Below are 14,556 nucleotides of genomic sequence, written 5' to 3'. Positions count from 1 at the left end.
TTTAAATATTTTAGCAAAAAAGAAGAGGAGGAGGAGAAGAAGAAAGGAGGATAGAAGAAGGAAGGGGGCAAATTCTTGATAATTATAAAATCTAGGCAATTGAGATACAGGGGTTCAGTATAGTATTTCCTCTACTTTTGTGGCATGTTTGAAGGTTTTTTTTTTAATAATAAGCATTCTATACCCCATCTCCTCTTTCAATCCCATCTCTTCTCCCAGAAAACCCTTCCTATCCTTTGCCTTTTCCACATACCTAAGAAGCCAGAACAACCCCCTATTCCCTACTCTTGGATATTCTGTGCTTCTACATGATATTCCTGCTGCCCGTATTCCCTACAACCATGACAAAAACTCCTAGAGACCCTTCAAAGCCCAGCTCTCCTATTAACCTTCCTATTCCCTAAACATGCCTAGCTGAGTTCTACCTCAGGGTGATTTGTGTTTGCTTACTGTCTGTCTCCCCCTAACTAGAATATCAGCTCCATGAGAGTGTGACTGCTTTGTCGACATGGCAGCATATTCACAGTCCCAAAACAGTGCCAGGAGACAGTAAGAACACAATAAATATGTGTTGAATTAATGAATGAATGAATGCCACTCTTAGGTGAAGTTATTCTTTACTCTTTTAACTGAATTTGGCATTTCATTTGTACTCTTCTGGTCCTTTTTCTTTGTTCATATCTTGTTATTTTAAATTTAATTGTTAATATATTTCTAGCTGACTAATACGAGTTTCTTGAGGAAGGGATGGTGTTTTATTCACCATGATGATTCTGACAGTGCCAAGCAGATAGTAGAGGAGCAGCAATTACATACTGAATAAACAAAGGAAAATTTTAGAGCTTCACAATTCTTTTTTGCTCCATCCTTGGTATTATTTCCGACACCACAATTTATGAAGAGATAGATGTGAGATTTTGAGTTGCAGAAATGCTAAACTAAACTGATCATCTTCTAGAAACTTCGAAAAGAAACTTTGACTTTACCATCATGTTTGTTTCTATTGGGTGCATGCATACTATTGTCCTGTGTTATAATATTTACAAAACAAGAGATTAGGAAATGTGTGGATGTGTGTGTGTGTCTGTCTGTCTTGTCTGTAAATTTAAAAAAAGAGAAAGTTATAAAATATTTTTGCCTAATCTTTGAAGTTGAAGATGTGTAAACTTCATAAGCCAATATTTTTATCCTTATATATGCACCCCTAGAAGAATTATAGTACACATGTACCAGGGGCTATGCATAGATACATTTACAATAGCATGGTTTGTAATAGCCAAACCTTGGGAAAATGCAAATTTCATCAACAGAAGAATGGATAAATCAACAGGTGCATACTCAGGTAATATTAATAAAATGATCTGTATCAGTGAAATTGAATGAAATTCGTCCACACACAGCAACAAAAACCAATGCTTTTCAACCGAGGGAATCTGCCACCCCGACACAAACTCAAACACCCTGGTGACATTTGGCAATGTCTGGACACACTCGTGATCGCCACAGCTAGGGTCAAGTCACTGGCATCTAATACCTAGAGACTAGTTATGCACCTAACATCCTATGATGCACAGGACAGCCTCTCACAACAAAGAATCATCCAGTCCAAAATTTCAGTAGTGTGGAGGTTGACAAACCCTAACCTAGGTAAATCAAAAAGGCATACTACTGAGCAAAAAAAGCAAGTCACAGAAAAATCATATATAATTGACATGTATATCATTTAATAAAGTTTTGGCAAACAAGAAAAATTTTAAATATATTATTTTAAAACTCACATTTATGTGGTGAAATTATGAAGAAAAGCAAGGGAATAATAAACACCTGGAAGAGAATAAAAAGGATGGAATTAGGGAAGGACGCCAAGGAACATCAAAGATACTGGCATAGCGGTGGATGTTTTATTATTCTTATTTAAGAATATAAGCATATCCACCAAGCAAATGGAAAACAAAAAAAGGCAGGGGTTGCAATCCTAGTCTCTGATAAAACAGACTTTAAACCAACAAAGATCAAAAGAGACAAAGAAGGCCATTACATAATGGTAAAGGGATCAATTCAACAAGAAGAGCTAACTATCCTAAATATATATGCACCCAATACAGGAGCACCCAGATTCATAAAGCAAGTCCTGAGTGACCTACAAAGAGACTTAAACTCCCACACAATAATAATAGGAGACTTTACCACTCCACTGTCAACATTAGACAGATCAATGAGACAGAAAGTTAACAAGGATACCCAGGAATTGAACTCAGCTCAGCACCAAGCAGACCTAATAGACATCTACAGAACTCTTCACCCCAAATCAACAGAATATACATTTTTTTCAGCACACACCACACCTATTCCAAAATTGACCACATACTTGGAAGTAAAGCACTCCTCAGCAAATGTAAAAGAACACAAATTATAACAAACTGTCTCTCGGACCACAGTGCAATCAAACTAGAACTCAGGATTAAGAAACTCACTCAAAACCACTCAACTACATGGAAACTGAACAACCTGCTCCTGAATGACTACTCGGTATATAATGAAATGAAGGCAGAAATAAAGATGTTCTTTGAAACCAACGAGAACAAAGACACAACATACCAGAATCTCTCGGACACATTCAAAGCAGTGTGTAGAGGGAAATTTATAGCACTAAATGCCCACAAGAGAAAGCAGGAAAGATCCAAAATTGACACCCTAACATCAAAATTAAAAGAACTAGAAAAGCAAGAGCAAACACATTCAAAAGCTAGCAGAAGGCAAGAAATAACTAAAATCAGAGCAGAAGTGAAGGACATAGACACACAAAAAACCCTTTAAAAAATTAATGAATCCAGGAGCTGGTTTTTTGAAAGGATCAACAAAATTGATAGACCGTTAGCAAGACTAATAAAGAAGAAAAGAGAGACACATCAAATAGACGCAATACAAAATGATAAAGGGGATATCACCACTGATCCCACAGAAATACAAACTACCATCAGAGAATACTACAAACACCTCTATGCAAATAAACTAGAAAATCTAGAAGAAATGGATAAATTCCTCGACACATACACCCTCCCAAGACTAACCCAGGAAGAAGTTGAATCTCTGAATAGACCAATAACAGGCTCTGAAATTGTGGCAATAATCAATAGCTTACCAACCAAAAAGAGTCCAGGACCAGATGGATACACAGCCGAATTCTACCAGAGGTACAAGGAGGAGCTGGTACCATTCCTTCTGAAACTATTCCAGTCAATAGAAAAAGAGGGAATCCTCCCTAACTCATTTTATGAGGCCAGCATCATCCTGATACCAAAGCCAGGCAGAGACACAACCAAAAAAGAGAATTTTAGACCAATATCCTTGATGAACACTGATGCAAAAATCCTCAATAAAATACTGGCAAACAGAATACAGCAGCACATCAAAAAGCTTATCCACCATGATCAAGTGGGCTTCATCCCTGGGATGCAAGGCTGGTTCAATATACGCAAATCAATAAATATAATCCAGCATATAAACAGAACCAAAAACAAAAACCACATGATTATCTCAATAGATGCAGAAAAGGCCTTTGACAAAATTCAACAACCTTCATGCTAAAAACACTTAATAAATTAGGTATTGATGGGACATATCTCAAAATAATAAGAGCTATCTATGACAAACCCACAGCCAATATCATACTGAATGGGCAAAAACTGGAAGCATTCCCTTTGAAAACTGGCACAAGACAGGGACGCCCTCTCTCACCACTCCTATTCAACATAGTGTTGGAAGTTCTGGCCAGGGCAATTAGGCAGGAGAAGGAAATAATGGGTATTCAATTAGGAAAAGAGGAAGTCAAATTGTCCCTGTTTGCAGATGACATGATTGTACATCTCAAAAACCCCATTGTCTCAGCCCAAAATCTCCTTAAGCTGATAAGCAACTTCAGCAAAGTCTCAGGATACAAAATCAATGTACAAAAATCACAAGCATTCTTATACACCAATAACAGACAAACAGAGAGCCAAATCATGAGTGAACTCCCATTCACAATTGCTTCAAAGAGAATAAAATACCTAGGAATCCAACTTACAAGTGATGTGAAGGACCTCTTCAAGGAGAACTACAAACCACTGCTCAATGAAATAAAAGAGGACACAAACAAATGGAAGAACATTCCATGCTCATGGATAGGAAGAATTGGTATCGTGAAAATGGCCATACTGCCCAAGGTAATTTATAGATTCAATGCCAGCCCCATCAAGCTACCAATGACTTTCTTCACAGAATTGGAAAAAACTACTTTAAAGTTCATATGGAACCAAAAAAGAGCCCACATCGCCAAGTCAATCCTAAGCCAAAGGAACAAAGCTGGAGGCATCACACTACCTGACTTCAAACTATACCACAAGGCTACAGTAACCAAAATAGCATGCTACTGGTACCAAAACAGAGATAGATCAATGGAACAGAACAGAGCCCTCAGAAATAATGCCACATATCTACAACTATCTGATCTTTGACAAACCTGACAAAAACAAGCAATGGGGAAAGGATTCCCTATTTAATAAATGGTGCTGGGAAAACTGGCTAGCCATATGTAGAAAGCTGAAACTGGATCCCTTCCTTACACCTTATACAAAAATTAATTCAAGATGGATTAAAGACTTACATGTTAGACCTAAAACCATAAAAACCCTAGAAGAAAACCTAGGCAATACCATTCAGGACATAGGCATGGGCAAGGACTTCATGTCTAAAACACCAAAAGCAATGGCAACAAAAGCCAAAATTGACAAATGGGATCTAATTAAACTAAAGAGCTTCTGCACAGTAAAAGAAACTACCATCAGAGTGAACAGGCAACCTACAGAATGGGAGAACATTTTCGCAACCTACTCATCTGACAAAGGGCTAATACCCAGAATCTACAATGAACTCAAACAAATTTACAAGAAAAAAACAAACAACCCCATCAACAAGTGGGAGAAGGATATGAACAGACACTTCTCAAAAGAAGACATTTATGCAGCCAAAAGACACATGAAAAAATGCTCGCCATCACTGGCCATCAGAGAAATTCAAATCAACACCACAATGAGATACCATCTCACACCAGTTAGAATGGCGATCATTAAAAAGTCAGGAAACAACAGGTGCTGGAGAGGATGTGGAGAAACAGGAACACTTTTACACTGTTGGTGGGACTGTAAACTAGTTCAACCATTGTGGAAGTCAGTGTGGTGATTCCTCAGGGATTTAGAACTAGAAATACCATTTGACCCAGCCATCCCATTACTGGGTATATACCCAAAGGACTATAAATCATGCTGCTATAAAGACACATGCACACGTATGTTTATTGCAGCACTATTCACAATAGCAAAGACTTGGAAGCAACCCAAATGTCCAACAACGATAGACTGGATTAAGAAAATGTGGCACATACACACCATGGAATACTATGCAGCCATAAAAAATGATGAGTTCATGTCCTTTGTAGGGACATGGATGAAACTGGAAACCATCATTCTCAGCAAACTATCGCAAGGACAAAAAACCAAACACCGCATGTTCTCATTCATAGGTGGGAATTGAACAACGAGAACACATGGACACAGGAAGGGGAACGTCACACAACGGGGACTGTTGTGAAGTGGGTGGAGGGGGGAGGGATAGTATTAGGAGATATACCTAATGCTAAATGACGAGTTAATGGGTGCAGCACACCAACATGGCACATGTATACGTATGTAACAAACCTGCACATTGTACACATGTACCCTAAAACTTAAAGTATAATAATAATAAAATAAAATAAAATAAAAAAATAAAAATGCAATGCTTCTCTCAAAAAAAACAATATAAGAATAAGATAAGCATAGGGGTGGATGTTTTATTATTCTTAGAGTTTATTATGTCATATATGTGTTCTTTTGTATGACTGATTTTCACATAGGTTTTTTTAGAAGAGGAATATATCAAGAACAGGGCTTTAGAATAAACAGGAAATAATTACAGGCAAGGAACATTTCCAAGATCAACTTGTGCAGGCTGTGTCCACTTTGAGATAAATGTATTTACCTTGCAAGTAGAATGATTGTATTCATATTTCTAAATATTTTTCCTCAATATTTCTGCTTGTGGCAAAGTAAATTACATTAATTTTTTTCACTGTATTGGTAAGTCCCCAGAAGGTTTCTGGTAACACCACAATTTTCTCTTACCAAAAGAAAAATAACAAGCTGAACATAGCTCTAATAATCAATGCAGAGAAAATATGTAGATAAAAGAATAAGTCAAATGATTGATACAAGCAGCAAAATATAATCTCTCAGAATCTTTGCAGGACAAACAACCAGTTGCTTCCACAAATAATTTGCAAGGAAATGAATAAATAAAGGGAGGGGAAAAAGGAAGATGAAGAAGAGGGGAATCTACTAATTAAAAGACATGTAAGAGTTATATCAACCAAGGGAGGGCAACCTTATTTGTTCAAAAAATTTTAAAAAGAAGGAGATAAGAAAGAGATTTTAAATGTTTACTAGATAAATTATTTCTTTAAGGAGTTATTTTTATTAGTAATTGATGTGGTTTGGCTGTGTCCCCACCCAAATCTCATCTTGAATTCCCACGTGTTGTGGGAGGGACCTGTTGGGAGGTGGTTGAATCCACCGAAGAACTCTGCCTCAGAGTCAGGTCTTTCACAAGCTGTTCTTGTGACGGTGAGTGGGTCTCACGAGATCTGATGGTTTTAAAAACGGAAGTCTCCCTGCACAAGCTCTCTTCTCTTGTCTGCTGCCATGTGAGATGTGCCTTTCGCCTTCCAAAATGACTGTGAGGCCTCCCCAGTCACGTGGAACTGTGAGTCCACTAAATCTCTTTCTTTTGTAAATTGCCCAGTCTCAGGTATGTCTTTACCAGCAGCATGAAAACAGACTAATACAGTGATAATAGTGTTTTGTGAGAAGGATAACTGTTTATATTTTTAATTTTTAATTTTTGTGGGTACAAAGTAGGTGTATATATTTACGGGCTCTATGAGATATTTTGATAGAGAAATACAGTGTGTAATAACCACATCAGGGTAAATGGGGTATACAGCCCCTCAAGCATTTATTCTTAGTGTCAGCCCAAATAGCCTCTTTTAATTATTTATAAATGTATAATTAAGTTATTATTGACTATAGTCACTCTGTTGTGCTAGCAAATACTGTCTAACTCATTCTTTCTATTTTTTTGTACCAATTAATCATCCCCACTTCCCCCTACACACACCCTCCCACTACCCTTCTCAGCCTCTGGTAACCATCCTTCTACTCTCTATCTCCATGAGTCATATTGTTTTAATTGTTTAGTTCACACAAATAAGTGAGAAAATGTGAAGTTTGTCCTTCTGTGCCAGTCTTATTTCACTTACATAATGAACTCCAGTTCCTACCATGTGACTGCAAATGACAGAATCTCATTCATTTTTATGGCTGAAAAGTACTACATTGCGTATAAGTACCAAATTTTCTTTATCCATTTGTCTGTTGATGAACACAGATTGCTTCCGAATCTTAGTTATTGTGAATAGTGCTGCAGTAAACACAGGAATACAGATATCTCTTTCATACACTGTTTTCCTTTCTTTTGGGTATATACCTAGCAGTGGAATGGCAGGATCACATGGTAGCTCAATTTTTAGGTTTTTGAGGAACCTCTAAACTGTTCTCCATAGTGGTTGTACTAATTTACATTTCCACAAAAGATGTACAAGAGTTCCCTTTTCTCTATATCCCTGCCAGCATTTGTTATTGTCTGACTTTTGAATAAAAGCCATTTTTAGTATGTATATTAATTTTAACATAAATTTTTTGCATGAAACATTCAAGTAAAATGGACACTTCAAAAAGATATTCAATGAGATGTTCGATGGCGTTACACCATCCTGTGGAGCTACAGATTCACCTCATCCAAATTTGAGAAAAGCAATAAAGAAAACACCTACTTCTGATGGCACCACTAGCCGTGACACCAGAGTCCACAAGCAGCAGTGTCACCAGCACATACTGCAAGCCTCAAGCTCCCATGGATGTCCCAGGCATATCTCTGGACTAGTTCAGTGGCATAATCGAGGACACATTTTCCACCTGCACAGCCCCAGCCTGCTTCTCCTGGCTTCCCAGTGTCCCTGTGAACTACCCAGTATAACTACTTTTCTTATTCTGATGTATTTCTATAAATTCCTTTTGCGCTTGTATCTGTTAGAGCTGGCTTCTGTTGCTTACAACAAGAACCCTGACCAATGTGCCATCTCACTAGCAGGCAGAGTTCTCCAGTGGTAGAAACCCCCCAGAATCCAGGAAACAGAATTGTCCGGAAATTTATCAGGGAATTTCTTGCAGCAATTGATGGCACTAGTCAAGGGATTTATGACCAGATTGAGCTCTATTTTATCTGCTCTGTTATTCATCAAGACATATTAGGGTTTGTCCTCCACAAGAATCCATGTTTCTAAGTTACAGGGTTAATCAGTACACTCCCCGGCCCACCTCACTTTTGTGACACATGACAAATGGCAATAGGGTTAGCTTGTTTCTTCTGAAAATCCTCCAGTACTACCACCATCCCCAAAAATGCAATGGAGGAAGGGAGAAAATAAAGGATTTCATCAGAGGACACTTGATGTCTGTTATATTATTCTTCACCTTTGTGATGTCTTACAAAAACAAATACCCAAAATAAAGTCCCAACTTAACATCTTTTAATACTCCTACCCAGACCAAAACATGCTTCCCTTCAATAAAAGCCATTTTAACTGGGATGAAATTATATCTCATTCTAGTTTCAATTTGTATTTCTCTACTGATCAATGATAATGATCAGCTTTTCACATAGCGGTTTGCCATTTGTATGTCTTCTTTTGAGAAATGTCTATTCAAATCTGTTGCCCATTTTTAAATCAAATTATTAGATTTTTTTTCCTGTACAGTTGTTTGAGCTTCTTATATATTCTGGTTATTAATGCTTTGTTAGGGCCAGGAGCAGTGGCTCACACCTATAATCCCAGAACTTTGGGAGGCTGAGGCAGGCAGATCACCTGAGATCAGGAGTTCAAGACCAGCCTGACCAACATGGAGAAACCCCGTCTCTACTAAAAATACAAAATTAGCCAGGCATGGTGGCGCATGCCTGTAATCCCAGCTACTCGGGAGGCTGAGGCAGGAGAATCGCTTGAACCTGGGAGGTGGAAGGTGCCGTGAGTCAAGAGCACACCATTGCACTCCAGCCTGGGCAACAAGAGCGAAATTCTGTCTCAAAAAAAAATATATATATATACACTTTGTTAGATGGGTACTTTGCAAATATTTTCTCCCATTCTGTGGGTTGTCGTTTCACTTAGTTGATTGTTTCCTTTGCTTTGCAGCTTTTTATCTTGATGTGATCCCATTTGTCCACTTTTGCTTTGGCTGCCTGCACTTATGGGGTGTTACTCAAGTAATCTTTGCCTAGACCAATGTTCTGGAGATTTTCCCCAAAGTTTTCTTTCAGTAGTTTCATAATTTGCGGTCTTAGATTTAAGTTTTTAATCCACTTTGATTTTATTTTTGTATATGACAAGAGATGGGGCATCTAGTTTCATTCTTCTGCATGTGAATAATGCATGCATGCAATAGTAATGCAAATATGCATGTGTGTGTTTTTCCCAGCATGATTTATTGAAGAGACTGTCTTTTCTCCAATGTGTGTCTCGACATCTTTGCTGAAAATCAGTTTATTGTAGACATATAAATTTGTTTCTGGGTTCTCTATTCCGTTCCATTGGTCTATGTGTCTGTTTTTATGCCAGTACCATGCTGTTTTGGTTACTATAGCTCTATAGTATAATTTGAAGTCAGGTAATGCGATTCCTCCAGTTTTGTTCTTTTTGCTTAGGATAGCTTTAGCTATTTGGGGTCTTTTGTGGTTCAATATAAATTTTAGGATTTTTTTCTATTTCTGTGAAGAATGTCATTGGTAATTTGATAGAGGATTGCATTGAATCTATAGATTGCTCTAGGTAGTATGAACATTTTAACAATATTGATTCTTCCAATTCATAAACATGGACTCTCTTTCCATTTTTTCGGTATCCTCTTCAATTTTTTTGATCAGTGTTTTACAGTTTTTATTATAGAGATCTGACACTTCTTTGGTTAATTCCTAAATATTTAATTTTATATGTAGCTATTGTAAATGGGGTTACTTTCTTGATTTCTTTTTCAGATTGCTTGCTGTTGGCATATAGAAATGCTACTGACTTTTGTATGTTGATTTTGTGTCCTGTCACCCAGGCTGGAGTACAGTGGCATGATCTCAGCTCACTGCAACTTCCACCTCCCAGGTTCACACCATTCTCTTGCCTCAGCCTCCCAAGTAGCTGGGACTACAGGCGCCCGCCACTACTCCTGGCTAATTTTTTGCATTTTTAGTAGAGACGGGGTTTCATCATGTTAGCCAGAATGGTCTCGATCTCCTGACCTCATGATCTGCCCACCTTGGCCTCCCAAAGTGCTGGGATTACAGGCATGAGCCACCGTGCCCGGCCTAGTTCCAATAGTTCTTTTGTGAAGTCTTTAGATTTTTGTAAATATAAGATCATATAATCTGCAAACAAGGATAATTTGATTTCTGCCTTTCCAATTTGGATGCCCTTTATTTTTTTCTCTTGTTTGATTTCTGTAGCTAGGACTTCCCATACAATATCAAATAACAGCGATGAAAATGGGCATTCTTGTTGTGTTCTACATCTTAGAGGAAAGGCTTCCATTTTTCCCCATTCAGTATCATACTAGCTGTGGGTCTGTTATATATGATTTTTATTATGTTGAGATATGTTCCTTCTATATCCAATTTTTTAAAGATTTTTATCATGCAGGGATGTTAAATTTTCTTAAATGCTTTTTCAGCACCAACTGAAATGATCATATGGTTTTTGTCCTTCATTATGCTGGTATGATATATAACATTGATTGATTTGCATATATTGAACCATCCGTGCATACTGGGACAAATCCCACTTGGTGGTGATAAATGATCTTTTTAATGCATTGTTGAATTTGGCTTGCTAGTATTTTACTGAGGATTTTTTCCTCAATGTTCATCAGTGATATTGCCCTTTCCTTCTCTCCCTCTTTCTTTCTTTTCTTTTCTTTTTTTCTTTTCTCTGGTTTTCTTATTTTGAGAGAGGGGCTCACTCTGTCACCCAGGCTGGAGTGCAGTGACATAATCATGGTTCACTGCAGCCTCAACCTCACAGGCTCAAGTGATCCTTCCACTTCAGCCTCCGGAGTAGCTGGGACTACAGGCACATGCCACCAAATCTAGCTAATTTTTGTGTTTTTTGGTAGAGACAAGAGTTACACCATGCTTCCCAAGCTGATCTCAAATTCCTAAGCTCAAGTGATCCTTCTGCCTTGCCCTGTCAAATTGTTGGGATTACAGGGATGAGCCATTACACCAAGCCTAGTTTTCTTTTTGGATGTATTTTTATCTAGTTTTGGTATCAGGGTAATACTGGACTCAGAGAATGAGTTTGAAAATACTTGGCCAGGCGCGGTGGCTCACACCTGTAATCCTAGCACTTTGGGAGGCCAAGGCGGGTGGATTGCCTGAGTTCAGGAGTTCAAAATCAGCCTGGACAACATGATGAAACCCTGTCTCTACTAAAAATACAAAAAAAAAAAAAAATAGCTGGGAGTGGCGGCGTGTACCTGTAGTCCCAGCTACTTGGGAGGCTGAGGCAGAAGAACTGCTTGAACCCGGGAGGTAGAGGTGCAGTGAGCTGAGATCACACCACTGCACTCCACATTCCAGCCTAGGCAACAGAGGGAGACTCTGACTCCAAAAAAAAAAAAAAAAAAGAAGCTACTCTCTCCACTTCTATTTTTTGGAATAGTTTCAGTAGGATTGGTACTGGCTCTTCTTTAAATGTTTGGTGAAACTCAGCAGTTAAACCATTGGGTCTCAAGCTTTTCTTCACTGGGAGACTTAACAAATAAATTGCAATAATAAAAATAATCAAATAGAAATTCTGGAGTGGAAAAAATGCAGTTGACCTACTGAAGACTGCATCAGAGTCTCTTAATAGCAGAATGAATCAAACAGAAGAAAAACACAATGAGTTTGAAGGCAGGCTATTTGAAAACACAAAGCCAAAGTAGAAAAAAGAATAAAAAACAATAAAATATACTTACAGGATCTAGCCTCAAAATGGCCAATGTAAGAACTATTAGCCTTAAAGAGGAAGAAGAGAGAGAGACAGAGGTATAACATTTATTCAAAGGGATAACAGATACAGCTTATATCTCATTACTTATTATTGGCCTGTTTAGGTTTTGTATTTCTCTATGCTTCAATCTTGGTACGTTGTATGGGTCTAGGAAGTTGACCATTTCTTCTAGGTTTTAAAATTAATTGGTATATAGTTACTCATAGTAGTCTCTAATGATCCTTTGAATTTCTGTGTTATCAGCTGGAATGTCTCCTCTTTCATCTCTGATTTTATTTATTTGGATCTTCTTTCTTTTTTTCTTAAGGTTTGTTCATTTTCTTTATCTTTTAAAAAAATTTTCTTTTTTTTTTTTTTTTTTTTTTTGAGATGGAGTCTTGCTCTGTCTCCCAGGTTGGAGTGCAGTGGCACGATCTCGGCTCACTGAAAGCTCCGCCTCCCAGGTTTTAGGCCATTCTCCTGCCTCAGCCTCCCGAGTAGCTGGGTCTACAGGCGTGCACCACCTACACCAGCTAATTTTTTTTTTTTTGTATTTTAGTAGAGATGGGGTTTCACTGTGTTAGCCAGGATGGTCTCGAACTCTTGACCTTGTGATCCGCCCGCCTCAGCCTCCCAAAGTGCTGGGATTACAGGCGTGAGCCACCGTGCCTGGCTTTAAAAAAACTTTCATTTCATTAATCTTTTATATTGTTTTCTTCATTTTAATTTCATTTATTTCTGCTCTGATCTTCATTATTTCTCTTATTCTACTAACTGTGGGTTTGGTTTGCTCTTGCTTTTCTGGTTCTTTGACATGCATTAGTAGATTGTTTACTTGAAGTTTTTATTCTTTTTTGATATAGGCACTTACAGCTATAAACTTCCCTCTTAGTACTGCTTTTGCTGTATCTCAAAGGTTTTGGTATATTGTTTTCCCATTATCATTTGTTTCAAGAAACTTTTCAATTTCCTTCCTTATCTCCTCATTGACCCACTGGTCATCAGAAGCATATTGTTTAATTTCCATGTTTTTCTATAGTTTCAAAAATTCCTCATTATTGATTTCTAGTTTTATTCCATTGTGGTCAGAGATGTTTGATATTATTTGAAATTTTTTTGAATATTTCAAACTTTGTGGCCTAACATATGGTCTATCCTTGAGAATGATCCATGTGCTGAGAAGAATGTGTATTTTGCAGCCATTGAATGAAATACCATGTAAATATCTATTAGGTCCATTTGGTCTATAGTGTAAATTAAGTCTGATGTTTCTTTGTTGATTTTCTGTCTGGATGATCTGTCCAATGATGAAAGTGGAATGTTAAAGTCTCCAGCTATTATTGTAATGGGGTCTGTCTCTTTTTAGCTCTAATAATATTTGCTTTATATATCTGGGTGCCCTAGTGTTGGCTGCATATATATTTACGATTAGTATGCCCTTTTTATTTATCCTTTATTGACCCATTATACAAGGGTCTTATTTTTCTCTATTTTTTTTATTTTGTATAGAAATCTATTGTGTCTAATATAAGTATAGTTATTCCTGATCTTTTTAGGTTTCTATTTGCATGGAATATCTTCTTCCATCCCTTTATTTCAGTCTATTTGTGTTTTTATAGACACACATAGACTATGTAAATGGTTTCTTGTAGGCAACAGATCATTGGGTCTTTCTTTTTTAATCCATTTAGCCACTCCATGTCTTTTGGTCGAAGAGTTTAGTTCATTTACATTCCATGTTATCATTGATAAGTAAGGACTTACTCCTGTACTTTGTGATTTGATTTCTGGTTGTTTTGTGGTCTTTTCTTTCTTCTTTTCTTCCTGTCTTCCTTTTAGTGAAAGCGATTTTCTCTGGTGGTATGTTTTAATTTCTTGCTTTTTATTTTTTGTGTATCTATTATATGTTTTTAGATTTGAGGTTACCATGAGGTTTGCAAATAATATCTTATAACCCATTATTTTAAATTTATAACAACTTAACACTGATTGCATAAACAAACATGTAAAAAGAAAACTAGGCCACGTGCAGTGACTCACACCTGTAACCCCAGCACTTTGGGAGGCCGAGGCAGGCGGATCACCTGAGGTCAGGAGTTCAAGACCAACCTGGCCAACATGGTGAAACTCCATCTCTACTAAAAATACAAAAACTAGCAGAGTGTGGTGGTGGGTGCCTGTAATCCCAGCTACTTGGGAGACTGAGGCAGGAGAATTGCTTGAACCCAGAAGGTGGAGGTTGCAGTGAGCTGAGATGCGCCACTGCATTCCAGCCTGCGTGATAGAGGGAGACTCCCTCTCAAAAAAAGAAAAAAGAAAGAAAAAGGAAAACTAACAAAAACTTTATA

The 14,556-nt window shown here is 37.6% G+C and overlaps 1 protein-coding gene across 1 annotated transcript in view; it reads right to left on the bottom strand.

Annotated features, from left to right (window-relative positions):
- Positions 1 to 14,556, bottom strand: part of LOC134739152 (putative uncharacterized protein encoded by LINC00336) — a 90,096-nt gene that overhangs the window by 37,341 nt on the left and 38,199 nt on the right. Inside the window, exon 3 of the mRNA XM_063661607.1 lies at positions 1,779 to 1,824. Coding sequence (XP_063517677.1) covers positions 1,779 to 1,824 — 46 coding nt within the window. The remainder of the gene's footprint in view (positions 1 to 1,778; positions 1,825 to 14,556) is intronic.

The sequence above is a fragment of the Pongo pygmaeus genome, chromosome 2 (genome assembly GCF_028885625.2).
Source record: "Pongo pygmaeus isolate AG05252 chromosome 2, NHGRI_mPonPyg2-v2.0_pri, whole genome shotgun sequence".
Lineage (NCBI taxonomy): Eukaryota > Metazoa > Chordata > Mammalia > Primates > Hominidae > Pongo > Pongo pygmaeus.
The sequence above is the reverse complement of the archived record's forward strand: the minus strand, read 5'-3'. Positions and strand labels throughout refer to the sequence as shown.